This window comes from Homarus americanus, unplaced genomic scaffold (genome assembly GCF_018991925.1).
Source record: "Homarus americanus isolate GMGI-L3 unplaced genomic scaffold, GMGI_Hamer_2.0 scaffold367, whole genome shotgun sequence".
In the NCBI taxonomy this organism is placed as follows: Eukaryota; Metazoa; Arthropoda; class Malacostraca; order Decapoda; family Nephropidae; genus Homarus; species Homarus americanus.
The window spans coordinates 12,834,068-12,859,914 of NW_024743709.1; the positions used below are offsets into that span (position 1 = coordinate 12,834,068).

The 25,847-nt window shown below is 41.0% G+C and overlaps 1 protein-coding gene across 4 annotated transcripts in view; it reads right to left on the reverse strand.

The window, feature by feature from the left end:
- The window catches only part of LOC121877379 (frizzled-2-like), a 203,998-nt gene that overhangs the window by 102,770 nt on the left and 75,381 nt on the right, over positions 1-25,847 (reverse strand). For all 4 annotated transcript variants that reach the window (XM_042383117.1, XM_042383118.1, XM_042383116.1 and 1 more), the window contains 2 exons: positions 24,573-24,786; positions 3,942-4,046 (listed from right to left, as the gene is read on the reverse strand). In XM_042383117.1, coding sequence (XP_042239051.1) covers positions 3,942-4,046; positions 24,573-24,786 — 319 coding nt within the window. The remainder of the gene's footprint in view (positions 1-3,941; positions 4,047-24,572; positions 24,787-25,847) is intronic.

Consider the following 25,847-nt stretch of genomic DNA (forward strand, 5'->3'; position numbering starts at 1 on the left):
AGCCAGAGTAGGTGATTACTAGCCAGGTAGGTGATTAATAGCCAGAGTAGTTAATAGCCAGAGTAGGTGAATTAACAGCCAGAGTGGGTGATTAATAGTCAGAGTAGGTGAATTAATAGCCATTAGGTGATTAATAGCCAGAGTAGGTGGATTAAAGCCAGAGTAGGTGATTAATAGTCACCAGGTAGGATTAATGGTCTGATTAGGTGAATTAATAGCCAGAGTAAGAGATTAATAGTTATAGTAGGTGAAATAATAGCCAGAGTAGGTGATTAATAGCCAGAGTAGGTGAATTAACAGCCAGAGTAGGTGATTAATAGTCAGAGTAGGTGAATTAATAGCCAGAGTAGGGGATTAATAATCTGATTAGGTGAATTAATAGCCAGAGTAAGAGATTAATAGTTATAGTAGGTGAAATAATAGCCAGAGTAGGTGATTAATAGTTAGAGTAGGTGAATTAATAGACAGAGTAGGTGAATTAATAGCCAGAGTAGGTGAATTAATAGCCAGAGTAGGTGAATTAATAGACAGAGTAGGTGATTAATAGCCAGAGTACGTGAATTAATAGCCAGAGTAGGTGATTAATAGCCAGAGTAGGTGAATTAATAGACAGAGTAGGTGAATTAATAGACAGAGTAGGTGATTAATAGCCAGAGTAGGTGAATTAACAGCCAGAGTAGGTGAATTAACAGCCAGAGTAGGTGATTAATGGTCAGAGTAGGTGAATTAATAGCCAGAGTAGGTGATTAATAGCCAGAGTAGGTGAATTAATAGACAGAGTAGGTGAATTAATAGCCAGAGTAGGTGATTAATAGTCAGAGTAGGTGATTAATAGTCAGAGTAGGTGAATTAACAGCCAGAGTAGGTGAATTAACAGCCAGAGTAGGTGATTAATAGTCAGAGTAGGTGAATTAATAGCCAGAGTAGGTGATTAATAGCCAGAGTAGGTTAATTAATAGCTAGAGTAGGTGAATTAATCGCCAGAGTAGGTGATTAATAGTCATAGTAGGTGAATTAATAGCCAGAGTAGGTGAATTAATAGCCAGAGTAGGTGATTAATAGCCAGAGTAGGTGAATTAATAGCAAGAGTAGGTGAATTAATAGCCAGAGTAGGTGATTAATATCCAGAGTAGGTGAATTAATAGCCAGAGTAGGTGAATTAATAGCCAGAGTAGGTGATTAATATCCAGAGTAGGTGAATTAATAGCCAGAGTAGGTGAATTAATAGCCAGAGTAGGTGAATTAATAGCCAGAGTAGGTGATTAATATCCAGAGTAGGTGAATTAATAGCCAGAGTAGGTGAATTAATAGCCAGAGTAGGTGAATTAATAGCCAGCTTAGATGATTTAATTAGGGGTGGGAATGGCGAGTGTTGGATTGAGGTCGAGGAGTAGAACCAGAAACTAGCACTACACTCTATACAATGGTAAATAATGTCTAATTAACACATGTAAACAATGACACAATTACATTAATACAAGCATAATAAATTCAACACATCCAAACCAGTGTTGGAAGCTACATAATATGATAGTGATTATTACCAGCTGCTGCCCCTAGGAGTTTGAGTCTCACAAAACATTATCAGTCATTGTGATAAGCATTATTTTCTCTAGAAAGTGATAAGTGAACTGTTTATTTCTCTTTTGTATACAGTAAAGTTGTAAGTTTTCTAGAATTTAGAGTCATAACGTGTAATAAACTTATAGTGCTACGTATATGAACAAAAGGCTATTTACAGTAGCAATCATCCTTTTGTTATGTACACAAAATCGCGTATAAGGAAGTTGGTGAAGAATGACTAAAGGCATTCAAATATAGTTTGATATATTTTGGGGGTTCAGTGAAGTATGGGAGTTTTGCTTTGACAGAGATGGGCTGTATGATGCTTGATGGCACAATTTCGTTCTTCATCATATTGTTACGTTCAGAGTTGGTCAAAACAATATGTCGTTTTCATGGTTATTCCTCATGTTATATTGTATTATGGCTGAATATCTCACAGGACTGATAATAAATACGAGCAAAATTATAAGAAAAAAAAATGAACAAACAAAAAACAAAATGTTTCGTGTTTGATACACACGAGATCAGCGACGTTAAGTGTATTTCCATTCAGAGTTGTTGGCAACGTATTGTTAATAAATGTCGTTAATGGTGTGAAATATAATGTATTCTAATAATTCGTAATCCACGAAGGAAGTTCCCATCACCAAGTAGAAACATGGGACACTCACTGATAACTCAGACTAGTTCAAATATTCAACCATATACTGTACCTTATTATAAAGTTCCAATTGGTTTACAAATTTCAAAGCAGAAAAAATAAGAGGCATCCGTGTCCTCTCTCACCCTGACTGTGATGCCTGCCACCAGGTGCACGCAGGTGACAGGTGGGTTGACTCGTAAATGTTTCAGGGTAGAGCGTTTGAGTGGGCAGCTCGCTGTCTGTAATTCGCTTCATTTCGAGTAAGAAAAAAAATTACAGGTGAGAGGCTTAGTCTAGTGACTTCAATAATAAATAAGTCTTAAAGAGTAGATGCTGGTACAAAAAGCCATAAAGCAGATAGAGAAAGAAACATAATGATGGGAAAGAGTCTTGGTAAGAAATGTTTGCGAGTTATAATCCCAGCTCACAAGGACTTGCCATTTATAACACAGACTTCCTTGCACAAGAGAACGCATAAGCTGAAGAAAGATTACTGTGGTATTGTTGTAGTTTTTTCATAATATTTCAACCACCATTTTACAGTCCTGTGAATGTCTTTCCCGAATGATTGATTGGCTGACAGAATTTTTCTACCACACTTGGCCTGACCCAATCAAGCGGCGCTGCCAGGCCTTGCAGTTCTTTGGTTAGAAATTTGAAGCATAATATTATCAAAAGTCAATGATTTTTATAATATTAGTGAATTGCGTTTGTGTAGTAGTGGTGCCGTTTTTATTAAGTATCGGTACCACCCCTATTGCGTGTGAACTCGGGGCTAGGTGACGTTACTCCAGGCACCTCAGACAAAAGTGGGTCACCAGGTGATCCCTCCTGGTTGCCCACAACACCTCGGCAGCCTCATCCGCTCTACTAGCACAGTACGGCGAGACCAAGGTCTAGAGACTATTGATCTTTATGAATCCAGGGAAAAAAGTCACAGGAAAAAAAGTCACAGAAAAATATCACCTAACCCAACCCAACCCAACCCAACCTAACCTAACCTAACCTAACCTAACCTAACCTAACCTAACCTACGTGCATCATATATAAATTGTGTTGTCAATACGTAAACGTCATGTATTGTCAGTTAATAACAGTTTTAAAATATTTTTAGTTTTATTACCTTAAATGTGACTTTTTTCCTGTGACTTTTTTCCTAACCAAAACTGACTTTTTTCCTGTGACTTTATTACCGTTCACCGATCTTTATACCTTAGGCGAGGCAAGCACAATAGCTGCACCACCGGGCTCTATGAGTTGTCAGGCCTACGACTACTACATTTCTTTGTTCATCAGATATCACATCTACTCCAGCCCCGCCTCACGCAGTCTTATTATATAATACATTAGCCTGGCAAAACCTCTTACCTGTGAAGCAAAGGATGGCCTCCCTCTTCCCTTGGTGCTAATGAGCTTGGTCGTCACCAGTGAACCACACTAACGGGGAGGGCTTACCTATTCACAAAGGCAACGGATCTTATCTATTTACAAATATAGTGGATTCTACCTTATTTCAAAGGGGATCAGAGGTTACCTGTTCACTCTGGGAGTTACCTGATTACAGATGAAGCAGTAATTACCTAATTACAAAGGTAACGCATCCAACCTGTGTACATTACAAAAGCATATATTCTCACCTAAGTAGATATTACATATATTTTATGATAAAATATCTTACCTGTTGACAAAGCCAGCGGATCTTAACTGGTTACATTGACAGCGCGGTTCTTACCTGTTTACAGAGGGAGCGGCAAGGGGGCAGGTGGAAGCCGTAGTTTGTACACACGGGCATATAAAGCGTACACAGGAACTCCCTCAGCACTTCTGAGCACTCCACCTGTTCTCGAAAGGCGATTTGGAGTAATAATAATCATAATAATAATAATAATAATCATAATAATAATAATAATAATAATAATAATAATAATAATAATAATAATAATAATAACAAATAGGTTATGATATACTGTATAGCTTAGACTATTCAAAACCAATTGCATATATTAAGTGAAAACCATTTTGATGTGAATAAGTAGAATGAGTCCGATAGTTAAAAACACAAGAATAAACCATTCAAACATGTGAGATTATGCTCATTGTGTTGTAGAATAAATTGTTGACACACATGGAAGCAAATTAGGATTAAGTCTTGATAAAAGTGAACTAAAAAGAGAACAGACTACCTGGAAACTATATGACTATCTTACTCTTTTATTGGTTCTGCGTTAGAATGTGGGGATTGAGATGTTAGTACCCATAACACACTCACTGAACGCATTCCAACCCATAACACATTCTGACAGTACAACACACTCTTAGACCACACTCTTACAGTACTACCATGCACTTAAAAAATCTCCTATCAACAACACACACTTACAGTAACAACATACTCATTGAACACACCTATACGTAACACACTTACAGTACCAACACGCTCTTGAAAAACACTCTTACTCATCTCACACACTTACAGTACCACACACCCAGAGAACATATTCCTATCCATAACAGACTCTTATAGTATAACACACTCTTAAAACATACTCCTCCCCATAACACACTCTTAGAACACACTCCTACCCATACCACTCTTACAGTACAACACACTCTTAGATTACAGTCCTACCCAAAACACACTCTAACAATACTGCCACACTCTAAAAACATATTTCTCCCCAATAACACACTCTTACGGTACAACACATTCTTTGAACACACATCAACCCCTGACACACTCTCACAGCACAAAATACTATTAGAACACACTCCTACCCATCTTACAGTACAACACAGAACACACTGTTACCCATGACATACTCTTATAACACACTATTAGAACACACTCCTACCCATCTTACAGTACAACACAGTCTTAGAACACACTGTTACCCATGACATACTCTTATAACACACTATTAGAACACACTCCTACCCATCTTACAGTACAACACAGAACACACTGTTACCCATGACATACTCTTATAACACACTATTAGAACACACTCCTACCCATCTTACAGTACAACACAGAACACACTGTTACCCATGACATACTCTTATAACACACTATTAGAACACACTCCTACCCATCTTACACTACAACACAGTCTTAGAACACACTGTTACCCATGACATACTCTTATAACACACTATTAGAACACACTCCTACCTACAACACATACATAGATTACAACCACACAACACAGACACGGAGGCAGGTCAGCCTCGGGTGTCGCCTGCTAAGTTGTGTTGTGGGGGAAGGTTGCCTCCCGAGCAAGACTAATTTATATCCTTCATTTTCTTACACTTCTTATCTTTTCTGAAGATTCTCAGTGACCTCCTTGTGTGTGTGTGTGTGTGTGTGTGTGTGTGTGTGTGTGTGTGTGTGTGTGTGTATTGTTATGCCATAACTTATCAACTTGAATTACGTTAAAGATTAATATACTAATGAGGGCACATATGATACAAGAAACAAATTGGTAACTCAGCACATCTTAGCCCTGGGTTAAACTACAGCCCTCTCTTTATCCCAACAGTTCAGGAGTGAAGGTTTGGAATTATACACATTACAAAAGATTTAAATAAAATTTAATGACAAAAAATTACCATAATAAGTGTGTAGGTTACATAAGATAAATTAAATCAAAAGAATAAAGAATTAACATGATCCTGAATAACAACTACTATTGTCACCGTGAATAAACAATGATCCACCTTACAACACAATAATTGATTGCACTTTACCTACCATGAATAATAATAGAGCAGCACTGAATATAATACTCAACTAAACCCGATTTGAAAAAGGTATCCACCACTGACAAACTCAAACATCCTTCCACCTCCAAGGCCAGCCAATGAATGGCATCCCTCCATACTCCAGGGGACTACAAACCTAATATTAATGAACTCCAACATTAAGCTGCAAAAATACCTAAATACATACAGACAAATTTTTAATGTATCAAGTACCAGCTCTGCTCACACACAATTACACAAAATACCTTATTTACACTATTTGAGGGTAACATGTCTAAAAAATATTTACTATGCACAGAGCAACGCACCACTGTACATTACGCCATGCATAACAGTGTATGTGTATGTGTGTGTGTGTGTGTGTGTGTGTGTGTGTGTGTGTGGGTGTGTGTGCACAGGGTGGTGTAATGTGTCTAGTGTGGCAGCATTATACCGCCGCTGGCTAGCCCTCGTGGCGAACAGGGAAGCAACTTGCATAAGTCTTCCCCTGCCAGTACACAGCCTCTTCGCCATCAAGACTCCTGCTGTGCCTCCTCGTGGTAACACACGGTAACTGGGTGCTTCGTGGGACCAGGCTAAACCAGCAAGGGATCTTGGAGTAGCAGTGGGCCCCAGAGGGACGGTGCATAGGCCCACTGGCTCATGGACACGTACTGGCACCTACCAACCATTGCCCGCTGATTTGCGGATTAACCTTGGTAGGTATAAGGCTACAGGAGTAAACCCCAAACGAAAAATCTGCGGTGGAGCCCCGCATCAGGCAGATATTCTTACAGAGCTTCAATAAAACCCCAACGGTGGTATAGGCGGAAGAGGTGACCACCATGGGAACCCAACGACTACAACGGACTAGGGCAATGCCAGATGGACAGGCTACTAAGGTAAACCCTAACAAACTGGGCTATCTGCAATCTATTGCAGCTCTCCCTCTCCCCAATAGTTGCAACCTTTACACCACTTGATCAGGAAAAGGGAGTGCCAAGATGTGTGGTTCTAGCCTGCCCTCCTGCCTCACCACATAAATCAACTCATATGCAGCCATCATCCAGCTCATCATACCTCACATCATCATCAAAACCCCCATAACCCCAAAAGTCCTATGGCGATGGACGAGTGGCGATGGGGACAGGCAGAGATGACTGCTGGGAGTCTCTAGTCACAACTCTGAACATAGGCAGCACAGATAAGATGGTTGTTTATGCACTAGGATCTAGGCTGCAGTGCGTTCCGTTCCTATCTGTGCGACTGAGCAGCCCTTTTGAGGAACCACCCTGCTCACCCCACATGGGGAGGGGGCTAGAAAAGGTGCCCTAAACATAGCCTGCCTAAAAACTAAACCCTGACTGGACAAATACACCCAGTAAGGTCATCCTTATGCAGTCGAAAAAACAATCAAAATCACAGATAGAAACAAAGACAAATTATGCAACCTCTTATGGTCGCTGCATGGAATGACAGGACGTGAAAGACGAACTGCTCTTGTGATAAAAGAGATGGCTAGGTATAACATCAATATAGCAGCCATTAGTAAATCCCGGCTCAAAGACGAGAGTGAACTCACAGAACGGGTGTCTGGAAGGGTAAGCATGCTGAGGAGAGAAATCTCATTTATTGAGTTCGCTTTGCCATCCACCAACGCATCCTACACAGGCTAACTGGATGCAGAGGATGACATCAGGGAAGTCTTTTACGCCGACCTCGACAGAGTGCTAATCTCTATCCCCAGAGAAGATAAGGTTGAGCTCCGTTGTTACTTCAATGCCACACACTAATAATGACACTCACTGCGTGTCCTCCTGGAAAAGTTCATGTCCTTTCCTAGGATACACAACGTTTACTTAAAGGAAACCTGGCGATCATCAGGTACAGAGACAGGTTAAAGCATCTTAATTTCACTCCCCCGAAAGACGTAGAGTGAGGCGATATAATCGAGGTGTATAAATGGATATCAGGGCTAAACAAAGGTAATGTTACCGCCACAGTAGGATAAACTAGAAGAGAGAGAGAGAGAGAGAGAGAGAGAGAGACAGAGAGAGAGTGTTTGCAACGAACTTTGCTGAGGTGTTAAATGTGAAACAGATGGCTCTCACCTCGGGGCTGACTAACTCTCTCCCTGTGGAGTTCAGAAGATAGTCTCCAGCCGTTCAGTGAGCTAACAAGTCAGCGAGCTAATATGTCCTACATTAGACCCGAAACACGTAAGTTTTATATGGTTTAACACCCCACTGTACTCAATTATATCATATGTAGTTGTTAATAGTGAAGGAACGTACGAGTGAATTAATTATCTCATACCTAACATATGTAATTTGTACTCTGCAGGTTTTGACCGAATAAAGAACAATCGAGTCCTCGTGCAAGGGTCTCATTATCCCACAGTCGCTCATTGGGCGGTTACAGTCAAAACGTGTTACGTGTTTCGGGTCTAATGTTGCACTTATTAGCTCCCTGACTTGTTAGCTCACTGAATGGCTGGAGACTATATTCTGAACTCCACAGGGAGCGAGTTAGTCAGCCCCAAGGTGAGGGCCATCTGTTTCATATTTAACACCTCAGCAAAGTTCGTTGTAAACACTCCCTCTGTCTCTCTCCTGTCTCCCTTTTTCTCTCTCTATCCCTCTTTCTCTCTCTCTCTCTTCTCGTTTATCCTACTGTGGCAGTAACAGGTAATATAACAAGGGTATTCAAACTATCCAACCAGGAGCAAACTCGTAGTAATGGTTTTAAATTAGACAAATTTAGATTTAAACCCGAGATAGGTAAACATTGCTTTTGAAATAGAGTAGTGGATGGATGGAACATCAGCATTAATTCGAATACGCTGGATAGCTTCAAACATAAGATGGATGGATATATGAACGATAGGGGTTGGGTGTAAAGTGGACTGCCCAAAATGGGCTAATAGGCCCCTTGCAGTTTCCTCCATTCTTATGTGCTTATGTTAAGAGGTGAGGGGGTGTGGCCGTCATGGTTGTGTCTTTCTTTTCAAGGTGATAATAAACATCATAACTGGAGATGTTCGGGGTACTTGGTTCTAACTACAGGGGAGAACATAAACACCTGTAGAGTTCTGTAGGTTCTTATTAACGGAAATATACAGGAGTGCGCATACAAGCGCAGGTAGTCCTTACACTCCTATAGGGTCAAGTGACCTCACTCTGACCTCTCAAGCAACATGTGGTAAGTGGTATACTAGCAGCTACCAGATGTCGCCAGGCACATTTATCTAAGCGTGTGGTGACATGAAACAGGGGCATTACCACACGCTACTGACTAGAGAAATAATGTGTACATATAGAGTACATACATGGTATACATACAACATACATAATATACATGCAATAACAGTGTGGGGGGAGCAGTTGACTGTATTGACCCGCGTTGCCCCAGATGTTACGGAGAACGAGGGCGTACTGTAGGTATTGGATGACTGAGGTACTGTGCGTGGTTGTGATGCCGCTTCTCTGTACAGTAATCCTCTCCCTCAATATGGAAGAATTATGGGAGGAGCAGAAAGTGTTAGGCAGGCATGAACAGAGGCCTGATGGAGACAGCAGCAAGGTTCTACGATTGAGATGTCGCGCTATTTTTTTCCGGTTTTCCATATACATAAACATTAATGATTTATCCATTTATCCATCACGACTTTTCACAGTTCCATGACAGTCGAGACACGAGTCCGGTTGACGCCATCAATTAAACTTCATCAAAGCCATCGATAAAGTATCCCACAAGAGACTGACCCCTAAACAATAAGGCTACGCAGGACTTGACCTTGACTGGATAATAACCATTGTCACTGACAGGTTCTGTATCTGATTGTCCCTGCTACCTCTGGTGTACTTTAAGGCATCATACTTGGCCTGCTAGTGTTCCTACAGTGGAAAAACGATTACTACTGTATCTAGTAACTGGGTTTTTTTATGGGGATTAAACCGCCCGGGCACAGGTCACTGACCCACATCTGGGCTTGGGGGGGGGAGGGGCAAAATTTTACTACTACTACTACTACTAATAATAATAATAATAATAATAATAATAATAATTCATAGTAAATAAAATTTTTAATAAAAAAAATAAAATAAAAATAGTAAAATAATAATGATAATAATAACAATAACAACACTGTAATAATAATAATAATAATAATAATAATAATAATTGTAATGAGGCAAAACTCACTAGAAGATATTACATATACTGTAAGTAGGAAGAATAGAGAGTAGGGATGTAAAGAGAGGAAGAGTTTGGTAGCGTGGCCGGGATGTTATTTACTCTGAGTCAATACACCTATCTTATACGTCAATACACATATAGTCACGTTCTTAAGGGACAACTTTTCAAACACCTCTTCGATACAACTATTTATTAATTTACTCAGTGACATGGACACGTTAATATCATTATTATATCGGTGTATTAACACATTATGTTACGTACTCGACACTGACTCTCGGACACAACATGAGTGAATACACTTCCCACAGTAGGTAACTCACCCTAGGAATAGTTCTGACAAGACTCACGTGTACCTGACGTAGGCCCAGTGGGTGCTTGGCTGTGACTCTGCTTAGCTGGTGACGTAGGGAAGTCTCCCCCCGACCTGGGGGGAGGAAGAGCGTGACTCTGGGTGAGTGACCAGAATGACCTCTCAATGACCAATGACCAGAATGAGCTGAATGAGCTGAATAGAAACCAGAAGCAGGCGAATCAGAATGAGAATGGTTGCGTGGGCAGGACTGCCGAGCCTTTATATCGGGGCTCACAGCCGGCGTTTGACCTTAGCCAATTAACACTAAACTGGTTAGATTTGGACAGCTGTGTCCAGGTGTGGTCATGCCTAGGTGTCATGGTAGGTCAGGTCACCCGGCTAACTCAAGTCATTAGCGGGCGAGGTCAGGTCCCTTGGGTCTTGGCCAGGGGTGTCAACCTGGTATGTGGTGGTTCACGAGGTCTGCAGTGTACTTGCTGTTATATGTGTTGCAATTTTTTGAGCTTTAAGCTATGGTCTGATATTCAATCATTACATAATAATAATAATAAACACAAAAATGAACAAAAATCAATAGTGAGAAACGATATATGTATGTTGTGTTGTCAAAGTAAGAGAAACAATTGAGACCTTGCAATTGTGTGTAAATGAGGCAGAAAGTCAGATCATCAATCTGGGACTTGGTCACAATTTTCGTGATGCCATATGGTAGCAGGGTCTACTATTAGACAACACATTAAGCTTCCAATATTTTCCCAGGCGGTAGTACCTCCCTGTTTGACAGCTGCCTACAACCTACAGTTTAACCAGTCTCCCTTCTTCTTATAAATATTGATGATGGAGGTGTATTTAAGATCTTGGGATTTCTTCCTGTTCTCATCTACGAGTATTCTCCAAGAGAGAGAGAGGAGGCGGCTGGTAAGCAGAGGTCTTCCTGCTTTATCCACCTCGGCTGGGATTCCATCAGGCTCTGTGACTGTTATTTTTAACCTGTTTGATCGCAGTAGCTACCTACAGTATTTACGAGATGGAAGGTAATAGAGGTAGGTCAGCTCCAGGTGCTTAGGGACCTTTAAGGTAGTCAGGACATCCACATCAACGTTTCTGTTGATCAGCGAATGGTAATGCTCTTTCCAGCACTGATGGATGCCTTCTTCATCTTTGGAGTTACCATTGGAAGTGGCCCGTGCCATGATTATTTGGGCCATAGATTGCTTTAGTGAAATTGAAAAATTCCCACACTTTTGTTAATCCACAATATTTTTTGCATTTCACACACTTTATTTTTGCACCAAACGTCTTTTACTGTAGATCACGAAGTTTGCACTGAGCCATTGCTTTCATCCAGCAGAAGTTATCAGCTTTGGTCTGAGACTGAGGGTTATTCTCCCACTCAGTGTAGGCAGCACGTTTATTGTTGTCAAATACAACGATTTCCTAGTTATTTCCATCAAACCATTCCTGTTGTTTCCTGTCGATCTGCCCGAGGGTCTCTCTGGAGATTTTTGTGATGACAGCATTGAGGATACCCCCATTCGGAACTCGGATTTAGGTGGTTTGTTTTTGGTTGTTTATCAGGCCATTGTTGGGCTACTCTCTGAAAGCATGTTCTATTGTTTGATCCTCTAGCCGCTTGGTGTTAAAATGACTTCTGGAGGCTTGTTGCCTTCACAGTTTTGGGACGATATGAAGGGAGAGTTTGGCTCTGATGATGATCTGTATCACAGTGGTCTGAGCCACGCAAGGCTCTGGTGGTGAGAATATCTCGGTGATCTCTTTCTCTGACAAAGATGTAGTCAATGAGATGCCATGTTTGGATCGTGGGTGTTGCCAAGAACCCTTGAATTTGTCGCCCCGTCTAAACATGGTGTTGATGATAGTGAGGTTGTGTTCAGTACACTTGCCATAAGTCAGCGTCTCTGCGAATTCTGGCACTGTAGTCACCTTGGAGCACAACCTTATCTTCTCTGGTGATAGAGGTTAGCACTATGTCAAGATCGGCGTAAAAGTCTCTTTGATATCCTTCTCTGCTGTAGCCGAGATGAATTAGTCTTACTTGATTTAATATAAAAACTGAATTTTCTGCGGTTCTAAATTATATGTACAAAATTAATTTAGTTATCCCTCGTTATTGTAAAAGAGTGGGACATGGAAAGAGAATGGGAAAACAGTTGAGATCAACAAATACTTAAACTTTTTTACTTTTATCCTCTTCACCACTGATCGGCTCATTAGCGGCTTGGGCGATCGTCACGTCTCTGTTACTTTTCCTTTTCTTTTATCCTCTTCACCAAATGATCGACTCGTTAGCGTACTGTATACGAAAAAGTTGAGAAATCTAAGTATATTCAGGCTACCCTTGATTGTAAAATTAACTAAAGTATAGTATGAAAGCGGTTGATGAATGATGTTTACTTTGAAATGATTTTCAAGTCTTAAAGTGTTGTATCTCTATACAAATTAATTAAAGAAATGGAATATCGCATGGAAAGCTTGTAAGTTATTGTAATATATATATGTAATTTTCTCAATAAATATGCTATGTACAGTATGTTATATTTTTAAATGTTCATTGTAATTTAGAATAATGACTGTAGATCATGATGATATGGTTGACTACTTATAAATAATTGAGACTACTTATAGAATGTGAGATACTGAGAGGAAAGTTTGGTAAAATTTGGAGTGTACACTACTAGTAAAATGAACAGAGATAAGTTAGGTCCACATAATGGACACCGCATGTGACTTGAGTGTTTGATTGTGTGATCATTGAAATTTTAACAGATTTGGGGAGAGTTCGAAAGGGTTTTAAACTCCTAAATAAGTTGTAGGAAATTACAATGTGAAGAAATGTAGTGAAATACCAAACATAATTGAACTGAGACTCTGTTAATTATAACAATATATGTGAGATAGAATCTTAATCAGGAAACGAACACAGCCAAACTTAGATTGAACAGTGTGAAAGAACCATTCTCATATCAGATGTCAAGGAGGGGAGACATGATGGAGGAATCCCTCTGATACTATTTTGTAAATGAGTGTTTAATACCCCATTACAGTAGATGGCAAGGTCAATAATATTAATTATCAGTGATATAATGAAGAGTTAATAATACACGATATACTGTATAAGTGGATTACAAGTGAAACACATTTGAAGTTATGGGATAAACATTGATATAACAAAATAATTCTTTATTAATATTATGATTTATACAGTAAGTAATTAGATATAATTAACTTAACAGTGTATATATGAAGACGATATTATATTTTTTATTTTTAAATGAACAATGAAATACTAAGTTATTACTTTATTATTTAATACGATTTATTTAAATTCCATGTATTTTTTAATGATTTAATTACTTAAAGGATTATTGAGTAAAGTGAGCATTAGTGATTAGGTTACTGAAAATAATTATTGTTTTTAGGGGTTAAGGATTGCAGCTGGTTTTAGTGTGGTTGTGTATTGTCAAAGAAATTTTGGAACAGGACTTATGGACCGGCTAAGTTTAATACATTAGTATGTTTCTGAATAGGAGTATATAATTTCACTAAAGAAGTGATGAAAATGAAATTGAAACCTTAGTGATTTATATGAACAGGTGAATGTGTAGTAAGGAGATAACACTAGACTTGTGTTATGATAATGATATGTATTAATGAGAATTAGAAAAGACTTTATTTCATAAATTTGTTCTATTGATATAAAAAAGTTTACATATATTCTCTTATCGCATCTAATGGGGTATGCGATGTGGTAATGAAGGAGAGAGATGGAAAGACGGAAGCAGTGGAGTGAGGATAGGAGAGTTTTTATTGAAGTAGGTGGCTTCGTCAGCGTCACAACCATTAGCACTCAGATAAGAACTAGAGGCCAGTTATGTAGTAAACATAAGAGGGTCAGTGTGTGTAGTGCAGCGAGCAGATTAAGTTGTCTATTACTTTGTCCAGAGATGACTTCTAACATTGTGCATCAGTGACCTAACTCAACGTACTGTGATAGTCCCTAATTGTCTGCCATTGTACTCACGCATATTATATCAGCAGACCCGTCACACGTGAGTGTTACATAAGAACATAAGAAAATAAGGAGTCTGCAATAGGCCGGTTGGCCTGTGCATGGCAGCTCCTGTCGAGAGTTACTACCACTCTCTATCATCCATGAATCTATCTAGCCTCCTTTTGAAACTTTCCAGAGTTCCCGCACTTACTACAAAGTTGCTAAGCTTGTTCCACTCGTCCACCACCCTATTTGTGAACCAGTTTCTTCCTATCTCCCTCCTAAACCTAAACTTATCAACTTGAATCCGTTGCTCCGAGTCCTATCCTGCTCGGATATTATAAGAACTTTATCTATATCCCCTTTATTGATTCCTTTCACCCACTGAAATACTTCTATTATATCTCCCCGCACTCTTCGTCTTTCTAGGGAATGCAAGTTAAGTTTCTTTAACCTATCCTGATATGGAAGGTTTCTAAGTCCCGGAATCATTTTTGTCATTCTTCGCTGCACCGACTCTAGTGAATTTATATCCATTCTATAATAGGGGCACCAGAACTGAACCGCACAATCGAGGTGCGGCCTGACTAGCGCAAGATATTGTTGCAATAAGACCTCTGCACTCTTGTTACTTACACTTCTAGATATAAAACCCAATACTCTGTATGCCTTATTTCGAACATTAACGCACTGTTTTCTAGGCCGTAGGTCCGGGCTTACAAGTACCCCTAGGTCTCTTTCACAAGTCGACTTCTCTAGGTTGATGTTGTTAAGGCTGTATACATTATAAGTGTTGAACAATTGTATTACAGTATTCAGAATTAAGCCAACTTGGAAGGTTAATCACGTGATTGTTATTATCACTAGATGTGAATTAAATATAATGGATACTGATCGTGTGTATGGTACTAAGGGCCAATTGCAAGAAGCTCCGTGGTGTATACCATGCTGTAGTAGCCCCATGGTTGGTGTGCAAGAAACGTTCTGGGCAAAAAGAAATAAAAAAATATCTATGATTCTTTATTGGGAGATTTCCGTGACCACTACAATGGAACTTTATTTTGATACCAAAAGAAAAGAAATAGAATTGGATGCACATGAATTGTATAAATCTGCAAAGGAATAATATTTTTTATAAGATATCCTCCATATAGAACAGCACATGAAGAATTTTAGTGTTCTTTTTAAAAGAATTCCATGTTTGTTTAGGAACATGCGCCAGCCTCTACTTGACTCAGCACTGCTTATATCCTCCAAATTCTCCTAACCATCATAAAAGGTAAGTCGTTAAGATAACTAATCCAAAAAATTTATGTGTAGAAATGTATGGAAATCAAATTAAGCTAAAAAAAGTCGTAAATGGTCTATTTGAAGAGTGGTGAGAACTGCTCCATCTGGGATGGTCGATGGACGTCCCTTATCAGAAATAATATCGACCCAATTTTCGTAATGAGCGCAATTAATAACCGTCCTGGACTACCAAAATAATAATTTCATTAGTATAAATACTTAGTAGCCTAAATTTCATATTTTACACAGTCCAAATATGCCAGGTAACCAGTGCTAGTCATGATTCACTTGTGTATCAGTTTAACCACAATTTGTTACTAATAAGATAAATTCAGTGACATAAATTCATGTTCCTTTTTTTAATTCCCTTAGTGACTCAATGTATTGCAAGAAAGAACTACCTTACCACTTGTTGTGCAACATTTGGAGTGGTGGTAATAATTCACTTTGTCATTGACAGTGGTAGAATCAAGTGTAGATATATTGGCTTTGTATGTCCATGATTCCAACAAAAATGAATATTGTCTTCCAAAATAAATGAAATTTAAGGTCTTATTATCTTTTCGGTCATCCAGGGAATTTTAGGATATTAAGTTGACCAATGTTTTCCAGTTAGGTTAAGTTAGGTAGGTTAGGTTAACATTTTGATGTAGAACATTAAAATTTTAAACGGCTTATAATTTTTTTCTATGAATTTCTCCAAAAAAAAAGGATCAAAGTTTTGGAATCACCATAAAAATCTACGTTAGAAAATAAAATAAATTTTTTGAGTGTGTTGCATATCAAACCAAACAAATCTGAGTTTCCATTGGAATTGTTTATTTTTATTTTCTTAACAGACAAAATTACTCACAATATGTAGGTGTTGGAAACTTATAAATATTAACCCTCATAAATAGAGATGTTTCAGAATTCGCAAATTTAACTAACACAATATTAATGAATTTATTTTCACTTACAGGTGGAGATACAGCTGACTAGCTATTCACCTTTCTCCAATACTGCATGAATAAATCTTGGTATCATGATTGATGGGGAATTTTTCCGGTTGCAGAGAAGATTTTAGAATTTGCTACCTAGTGTAACCTCGGAATTGGTTCCCAGACTCGGAACAGAAAAATTTGGAGACTCTGCAAAATCCCCAAATTACTCCTAGACCAGAAAAATACAATTTCTGGGATTTTCTGAAAACATGCCCTGGAGAAATCATAACATATGCCTTAATTCATTTTTATTTTACACTCTGCATACCTACATGGATATTATGTATTAATATATTTGTGAAATTGGTGGATGATTTTTCTTTTAACATACTTAACTCTTGATCATCCATATATTATAACATATCCTGCTTTTAATAAAGGCTATATTCTGACATAAGCATTATCATTGTATTCTTATCCTTATTTTTATTACAGTTTATATTAAAAATACAAAATGGAGGAATAATTTGCAATTGACATTTGCAGACTGTATTGAGGATATTTTTAAACTATTTAATTATTATCTTGTTCTATGTTTAACATTATTAGTCTCTGATTAGTTGGTAGAATTTCATTAATATACCTACTGTATATGGGTTCCATGACATTTGCTCACGAGATGAACCTAATCTAACCTAACCTAACATGTCTTCCTCTCCATAATACAGTAGTTAAGTATATGTCTTGTAAACAAATGTCTGCACACTAACTGTATAAAGACTCTCTGGTGAGGATCCATATACAGTATCTACATGGAATATTTTTCCAAATAAAAGACCATTTAAACAGCAGATACTTTTCTCCAACTGCTGGTTTAGTCTATGTCATTAGCATATTGTATACATTTTTACTATTGACATTGGGAAAGCGTTCATGTCTTGCTCTTTTTCATAGTGAATTTATTGCATTACTATAATCAGGTGGAGACAAGTAGGAAACATTATCTCAAGGTTTCATATCTTGTAGATAACTGGCCTTTATACTTGTATAATATGAAAGCAAAAATTTTTGATACAAAGATAATTTCCTGTTCGATAGAAAACTAACAGTTATGGTGATATTTTTTCAAGATTTTATCCCAATTCATCTGTACAGTGAGTTCATCACTGTCATAGCAAAATTATAATGCCTAATACTGTACTTTGTTATATTCTACTGACTTCATCCACAGAACAGGCCATAGTTCTCTTTATTTACACTCACCCAACCCCAAGTTCATGAAAAACTTATTATTTATTGTTAGATTTAATAAGGATAAAGAAGAAAGGAACAGATATTACACCCTATTCCTACATTTTTATGGTTGTCACAGGCTTTATTTACCTATATTCACTGTAAATGATTGTATTTCACTCCCAGAATTGGCTTATAATCAAAGAAAAGAGGAAAATGAGGTGCACCTTTGTTCGTGTTCTAGGTAATAAGTTCAATATACAAGAGCGAACACAAACACCTGTATAGTTTTGTAGGTTCGATTTACTGGATAAGAGATATGTACACAAGGGGAGTAGCGCTCTTCAACCTGTCTGCTGGTCAACTGCTCTATAGGCGACGTATGGCGAGTGACACACTAACAGCTTCCATATGTCGCCAGGCACATTAATTAAGCATGTGGGACATGGTAATTACATTGCCACACGCTGCTAGCTAGGCTGAATAAATAATATATATAAATGGAGCACATACATAATACATACATAATATATAATACAGCATACATAATATACATACACCTCCCTCCCCCCTATACGCTCATAGCAAAGTCTTGAGCGGACCTTTTCTTTTGGATCCGTTCTGAGCGTCGAGGGACTAGATCACTGGGAAGGGTATGGGACTCAACACTGGTGGCGGGGTCAGCAGAAGGCATTGTTACGGGGCGGAGAAAACGGCGGTTCCTCCACCACACACGACCACTGGGTAACCGCACCTGGTAGTCCCGTGACCTACCGAGACCCATGACTACGCCTACTTTGTCCCAACATAGGGAGGTCGGGTCCTGAACACGGACTTGGGTGCCGACACTCAACCTGGGGAGAGAACGGGCGTGGTCGTTGTAGCGGGCGACGACGTCCTGAACACGTTCGGCGGCTCGGCGATCACAATCCTCTGTCTTGGCCTGCCACTCCTTGGAGAAGGATTGAGGGTGAGCAGGGACACAAGAACGAAGGGGGTGTCCATACAAAACCTGGGCAGGGGAGCGTCCGGTGTAGTTAGGTGTGTTGCGGAGTTCAAGAAGACCCCGGTCGAAGGCCTCCAGTCAATGTTCCCAGAAGGCGCCACCTAAAGGATGAGGTGCTTCAAGGTTTTGACAGCAGCCTCAGCATGGCCGTTGGACTGCGGGTAATGGGGCGATGACAACACATGCCGGACTCCCCATCGGTCAAGGGACACAGCAAAGTCCCGGCTTGTGAACTGAGGCCCTCCGTCGGTTCGCAGGCGTACAGGAATGCCCACGTCACGGAAGTAGTGGCGGAACTTGCTGATGGTGGCGGCAGACGTCGTGTCATTACCGCACTTGATGACAACCGGCCAACCAGAGAGACGGTCGACGATAACAAGGAAGGACTTTCCTGACACAGAGAAAAAGTCGGCCGACACAGACTCAAAGGGGCGGGTGGGGTTGTCGTCACTCATGAAGGGTTCCTGCTGCTGGCTGGGTTGTAGTACGTGGCGGGGCTTACACACCTGGACAACATTGGAGATGTCGGAGTTGATGCCGGGCCAGAACACAGTCTGTCGTGCACGTCGTTTGGTGGCCTCAGCTCCACGGTGACTGTCGTGAAGGCGAGCCATGACGTGGGGACGTGATGCAGCAGGGACAACTACCGAAGGAGAGGTGTCACTGGCCAGAGGTAGGGGTAGGGCGGCAGCAGGGTAGTTGCTGCTCCCTTCGTGCACCCTGTTGGCGTCTTTTACCTCGAGAATCGGTGTTGGGAAGTCCTGGGAGATGATGGCCAACTCTTGGCAATGTCTGTAGGACAGCAAAGGAGTCGGGACACCATTATGCACGTCAATCCAGGCTTGACACGACCTGTTGCCAAAGGCGACATGTGCATAGAGTGAACCTAGGGCCGGGGTCATCTGTGAACCATCTGCCATAAAGCGGAGATCCTTGGGGGGCGGTCCTAGATCACTTGGAGAGAGTCCCCAGCATTGCAAATGCTGGGGACCGATGACCGTAGCATCAGCGCCGGTGTCGGGCAACACCTGAAGACGGGATGACACACCGCCATAGGTCACAATAACACTGATGTACTGGGGGACTTTGGTCCTGGGACGCGGGGGGGAGCACACATTCCTAATATGGCTCGAGCGTTGTCCAGAGTCGTCATGCCTCTGATTGGAAGACGGTGGGCGGCCCTCACTGGTGGAAGGGCGCTGAAGCTTCCGCCGACGCTGTCCCTTGAGTTTGTTGGTAGGGCAACACTTTTCATAGTGGCCCAGACGACCACACACATTGCACTGGACGTGCTTAGCTGGGCACCGTACTGTGAGTGACCAGTGGCCCTTACGGTCACAATTGTTGCATGTAGACTCAGCAGCTAGACACACCTGTGTTCCGTGCTGCTTACCACAGTTGTGACAAAATGAACCGGGCGTGGACGTGGTGGGCGAAGGCGTAGGAGCAGACTTCTTGTCCTTCTTGTACCGGGACACAGCGCGTACAGCTGTAGGGGGAGCTCGGATGGCAGAGGTGGCACACCTGGCAGCCTCATAGGAGCGACATATCGTCAACACATCCTTGAGAGAAGAGGAAGAGTCGAGGGAGGTGAGGCGTTGGACAAGCTCCTCGTCCTTAACACCCATCAGGATCACCTGCTTCAACTGGGTCTCCTCGCACTGCTGGTGGTTACCTGGACATATATCTACCTCTTCCGAGGCTCGCTTGAGTCATACATAAAAGGCGTCAAAAGTCTCACCCTCCATCTGTCTGCAGCTAAACAATTCCCTCCTGCGCAGAGCTTCATTCTGCTGTCCTTTGATGTGCCGTTGTAGGATGTCCAGTACCTCCTCTACAGACAACGAAGAGGTCGGAGGTACCTGCAACGTATGTTCCAAGACACGCTGAATTTCCAAGGACAGGCACATACGCAGCTGGGTGAGTTGTTTAGGCTGTGACAAACTCTGGAGATCCACCATTGTAGCATAATCAGTCCACCGTCCCCGCCATTCACGAAAAGTCTGGAAATTCACATCAGGCTTCAAGATGGGCGGTGTTTGAGCTGTTGCTTTAGGTGGGGCTGGGGGGCGTGAAGAGAGCATTGATGAGATATCTGAACCAGTCAGTACCGAGGCAGTGTTAGAGCCAGGGGCTTGGTTAACAGTGAGGCGAGATATCAAGGCTTCAAACCGTGCACTGTCTTCCAATCTCCGTTGGTGGTCTCTCTCTGCCTCTGCTTGCCTTCTGTGTTCATCCGCCACACGTCTGTTAGCTTCATCTTCGCGCCTTTCATCTCTCATAAACCTCATTAAAGCAATTATCTCTGGAGACAAAGCTGAATATTGAGGTGAAGGGCTGCGCGATATTGTTGGAGCTGGAGCGTCATGGTCAGCCTGGTCATCCATCTCTGCGGGGCTATCATCTGACTGACTCATCCGGGCGCTGGCTCCACGACTGCGCAAGGCACGAGACATAACTACTTCATTTGTGTACTGTGTCCTAAATCAGTGTTGACCGGTCAGCCCGTCGTATCAACAAGATCTCAGACAAAAAATTAATTAAATACACAGATAAGTAGATTATATATATAAAATATATATAAGGGAGCCGCCGATGTCAGTGATTGTGTGTGCGGGGCAGGCGATAGCGTCTCGCCATGAGGGGCCTCGAGCTGTGAGGGGGTGTGGAGACGAGAGGAGCGTCAGTTACACCCGAGGCATGACGAGGGGAGGATGTGAAAAACGTTACTCCTTACAAATGCCCAGAACATGCCGTGTGCCTTGGGAATCCTTTAGAACAAGGTCACACATGTATGGCACGAAACACACAATGCACTAAACACTGCACAGAAAATCACTGTCACTGACACTGCTCAAAGGTGCTAAAAATTCTTCGAGGAGGGGTGGCGGGCGGCGGTTCGGTGACACAGGGAAGGAGTCCTTAAGCCGGCTTTCCCACAAAGTTTGCACTTTCAATCGTAATTATCCAGTAAAACCGGTTCACTGCGCCATGTTCGTGTTCTAGGTAATAAGTTCAATATACAGGAGCGAACACAAACACCTGTATAGTTTTGTAGGTTCTATTTACTGGATAAGAGATATGTACACAAGGGGAGTAGCGCTCTTCAACCTGTCCGCTGGTCAACTGCTCTATAGGCGACGTATGGCAAGTGACACACTAACAGCTTCCATATGTCGCCAGGCACATTAATTAAGCATGTGGGACATGGTAATTACATTGCCACACGCTGCTAGCTAGGCTGAATAAATAATATATATAAATGGAGCACATACATAATATATAATACAGCATACATAATATACATACAACCTTAGCTTGGGATTCAAGTTTTGTATGCTCGTAAATCGTGCAGCAAGAGTAAACGTTTCGTGCCACTGACAACGTTTTGAGGGTGCAAGCATACCAACCCCCAAGTCTTCCGCCAGTTGGTACACCTGACTACACTACGATGACGTAGTAACAACAAACGACGGTCGGGTACCTCCATGGCCAATCTTGAAAAATCAAAGAATTTTACTCCATTGTATTACGACCGCCGGGACACCACGGCTGATCTTGCAATTGGCCCTAACAACTGATATTGGGACATATATTTCCAGGTATGACCGAATAAACATGTCGTGTACTACTGGAAGGATCTCATTACCCCACACTCTCACCCCAGTCTAGCCGTGAGCGGCTACATATTCTTTGTGTAATTGATTTGTAAGTTAAATAATTTTTCTTAATAATTATGCATATGCGCCTTTAATCCAAGTATATATTTAATCCCTTCTTTACTGACAACGAATTTCTTAAAATAATATACTCTTTGTTCTTTAAGTTTAGATAAAGTAACTAAAGATTTAACCTCTGTTTTGCTGGTGCTACTAAAACACATAACAATCATCTACCGCTCAAATCATTTACCTGCATAACCTTGTTTGAAAAACCAAAAATAAAGTAGTATACTCAAATTATCTGATAACATATAGGTCACTATACTGATAATTGCGGGTGTGATGTAAATAATTATACAAAAGTGACATAACAAGTATGTAATATCAATATATCACTATACTGGTGGCATAGACGTTTTGATACCAGTTTATGCTGCTATAGAATGAAACACCGTATCCAGTGTTAGGGTGTATGCACTGATGAAGAAGGCATGACGTGTGTAATTCAATGGAACTCTGACCGTCATGAGGTACTCATTGACCTTATCAGGGATTTCAGTTAACCTATGTAGGATGGATTGAGTTAATGGCAAAGCCAACTTCATAAATGAGTTCTCTTCACATCAGGCTTACCCTACCAGAACAAGGTATAGCTGTACACCCATTTCGTTGCCACGTGGCGGCTCTTCTTTCAAGACGCTCATTTGTGCCAATATCTAGAAAGGTCCTGACATTGCATTCAGCGACCATAAGAGGTTGTATAATTTGTTTTTGCTTTGATCTGTGTTTATGTTTTCAACCACATTAGGATGACCATACTTGGTGCAGTTGCCCAGTCAAGTTGGATTTTTAGGCAGGCTATGTTTAGGGCACCTTTTCTAGCCCCCTCCCCATGTGGGGTTAACAGAGTGGCTCATGGAATGGGCTGCTCAGATGGACAAATAGGACTGGATTGCACTGCTGCCTTGAGCCCAGTGGATAAGCGATCAACTTATCTGTGCCTCCCATGTGCAGAGTTGTGAATAAAGACTCCCGGCAGTCATCTCTGCCTCGCCCGTCGACACTCGTCTGTTGTCATTGGACTTTTAGGGGCTTAGGCGTTTTGATGATGGTGATAAAAATTATGATGTGGTAGATGATGGCTTCTTGTGAGTTGATTTATGTGGCGAGGCAGGAGTGCAGGCTGCATCCACACATCTTGGCTCTCCCTGGTCCTGTTCCAGTGGTGCAGATAGCTGCAATAACTGGGGAAAGGTAGAATTACAATGGACTGGCGACAGCACACTTTGTTGGGTTTCGCCTTGGTAGCCTTTTCATCTTACATTGCCTTCATCCACTGATGTGGTCGTCGGGTTGCCGAATTGGTCTCCTCTTCCGCCTATTTCACCGCTAGGGTCTTATTGGTGCTTTGTAAGCATGCCTGCCTCATGCAGGGCTCCACCGCAGATTTTTCGTTCAGAGTTTACCCCTGTAGCCGCGAAGCAGTGGTTGGTAGGCGCCAGGGCGTGTCCAGATGCCAGTGGGACTATGTACCGTCCCTCCGGGGCCCACTGCTACTCGGAGATCCCCGAGTGGTCTAGCCTGGGCCCACGAGGCACCCAGCTACTGTGTGTTGCCACGAGGAGGAACAGCAGGAGCCTTGATGGTGAAAAGTCTGTGTACTGGCAGGGAAAGACTTACACAAGGCTACTGCCTACCACACCCTCACCACCCTACCACAAACACCCTGAGTTTATTTTACACTACACAAGTCACAAAGTTGGTTTAGAAAGGTCACTACAGGTACAGATATAAAGGACAGGTAGACAGTTAATTTCCCTGCGATCAAATTATACAGGTGATGCCTCAACACAAGTAAGAAATTACAGGTACAGCTACAGAGACAAAGTATAAATTGGATACACACACACACACACACAAACACACACACACACACACACACACATACACGTCTTCACTGCCTTTATTTATTTCCCGCCTCACCTCTATGAGAGGAAGGAAGGAGAGGAGCTCTGCTGAAGCAAGGTCCTGTGACTTGTGGTTCAGAAGGTTAGGAAAGAAGGTGGCCTCGTAGCCCAAACCCTGACACATTCCCTCCTGGAGGGCTTCGCAGGGCCGGGAGTCGGGGAAATCAGTGGGGCCGGCACCAGTGGTCGTTGCCAAAAGCCACGCCGTTAGCAGCAGTGAGGGACGGCTCCTGTAGGAAGAGGGAAGACATGGGTAAGGGTTTATTTGGTTAGTTTATTTTTACATAGGTTTTGTGTGTGTGTGTGTGTGTGTGTGTATGCATAATTTGTTTTCGTTTGTCATAAGTGTGTTTTTTCGTGTGCTGATAACTCTTCCACCGGTCACGCTTGGTAAACATACTTTACTAAAGGTCGAATCATCATCCTTACAGGGTTAAGACATGGTCCTCATTGGTTTAGAATTTGATCATCGTCTTCAAAAGGTTAAACCATCTTCCTCAAAGGATTGAAACATCATTTTCAAAATGCTATACTATTGTCTTCAATGGGTTAGTGTCAGACAATCGTTCTTCAAGGGTTAAATAAATGTCCTCCAAGTTTTAAGAGATCTTTCTTATAGGGTTAAATTAATTACCATTCTCAGAGTGTTAAGTTATCTGCATCAATACTTTATTTTCTTACATTGTTACCGATACTGAACTGATTTTAAGTGAGAAATATAAGTGGATCATGATGACCCCACACGTAACTTGTCAGACATCAGAAAAAAAAGAAAAATAAGATGATCACCGAGAGAATTAATGAGACAAACTCACAAAATGACGGGAAACAGAACGAGGGGCTGAGCATGTTGACACCAGTAGCCAGAAGAAGGAAATATCATGCTGTATTAAGATTTTGCCTATGGAGTGTAACACACACACACACACACACACACACACACATAAATATATATATATATATATATATATATATATATATATATATATATATATATATATATATATATATATATATATATATATATATATATATATATATATATATATATATAACAAAGAAGTAGGTGTGTGTGTGTGTTTGTTTGTGTGTTTGTGTGTATGTGTGTCCGCACGAGAATCTCGGGAACTACTTTACCGATCTGTAGTGATGATGGATGGTGTTTTATGTAGTGATGATGATGGATGGTGTTATATGTAGTGATGATGGATGATGTTATATGTAGTAATGATGGATGTTGTTATATGTAGTGATGATGGGTGGTGTTATATGTAGTGATGATAGATGGTGT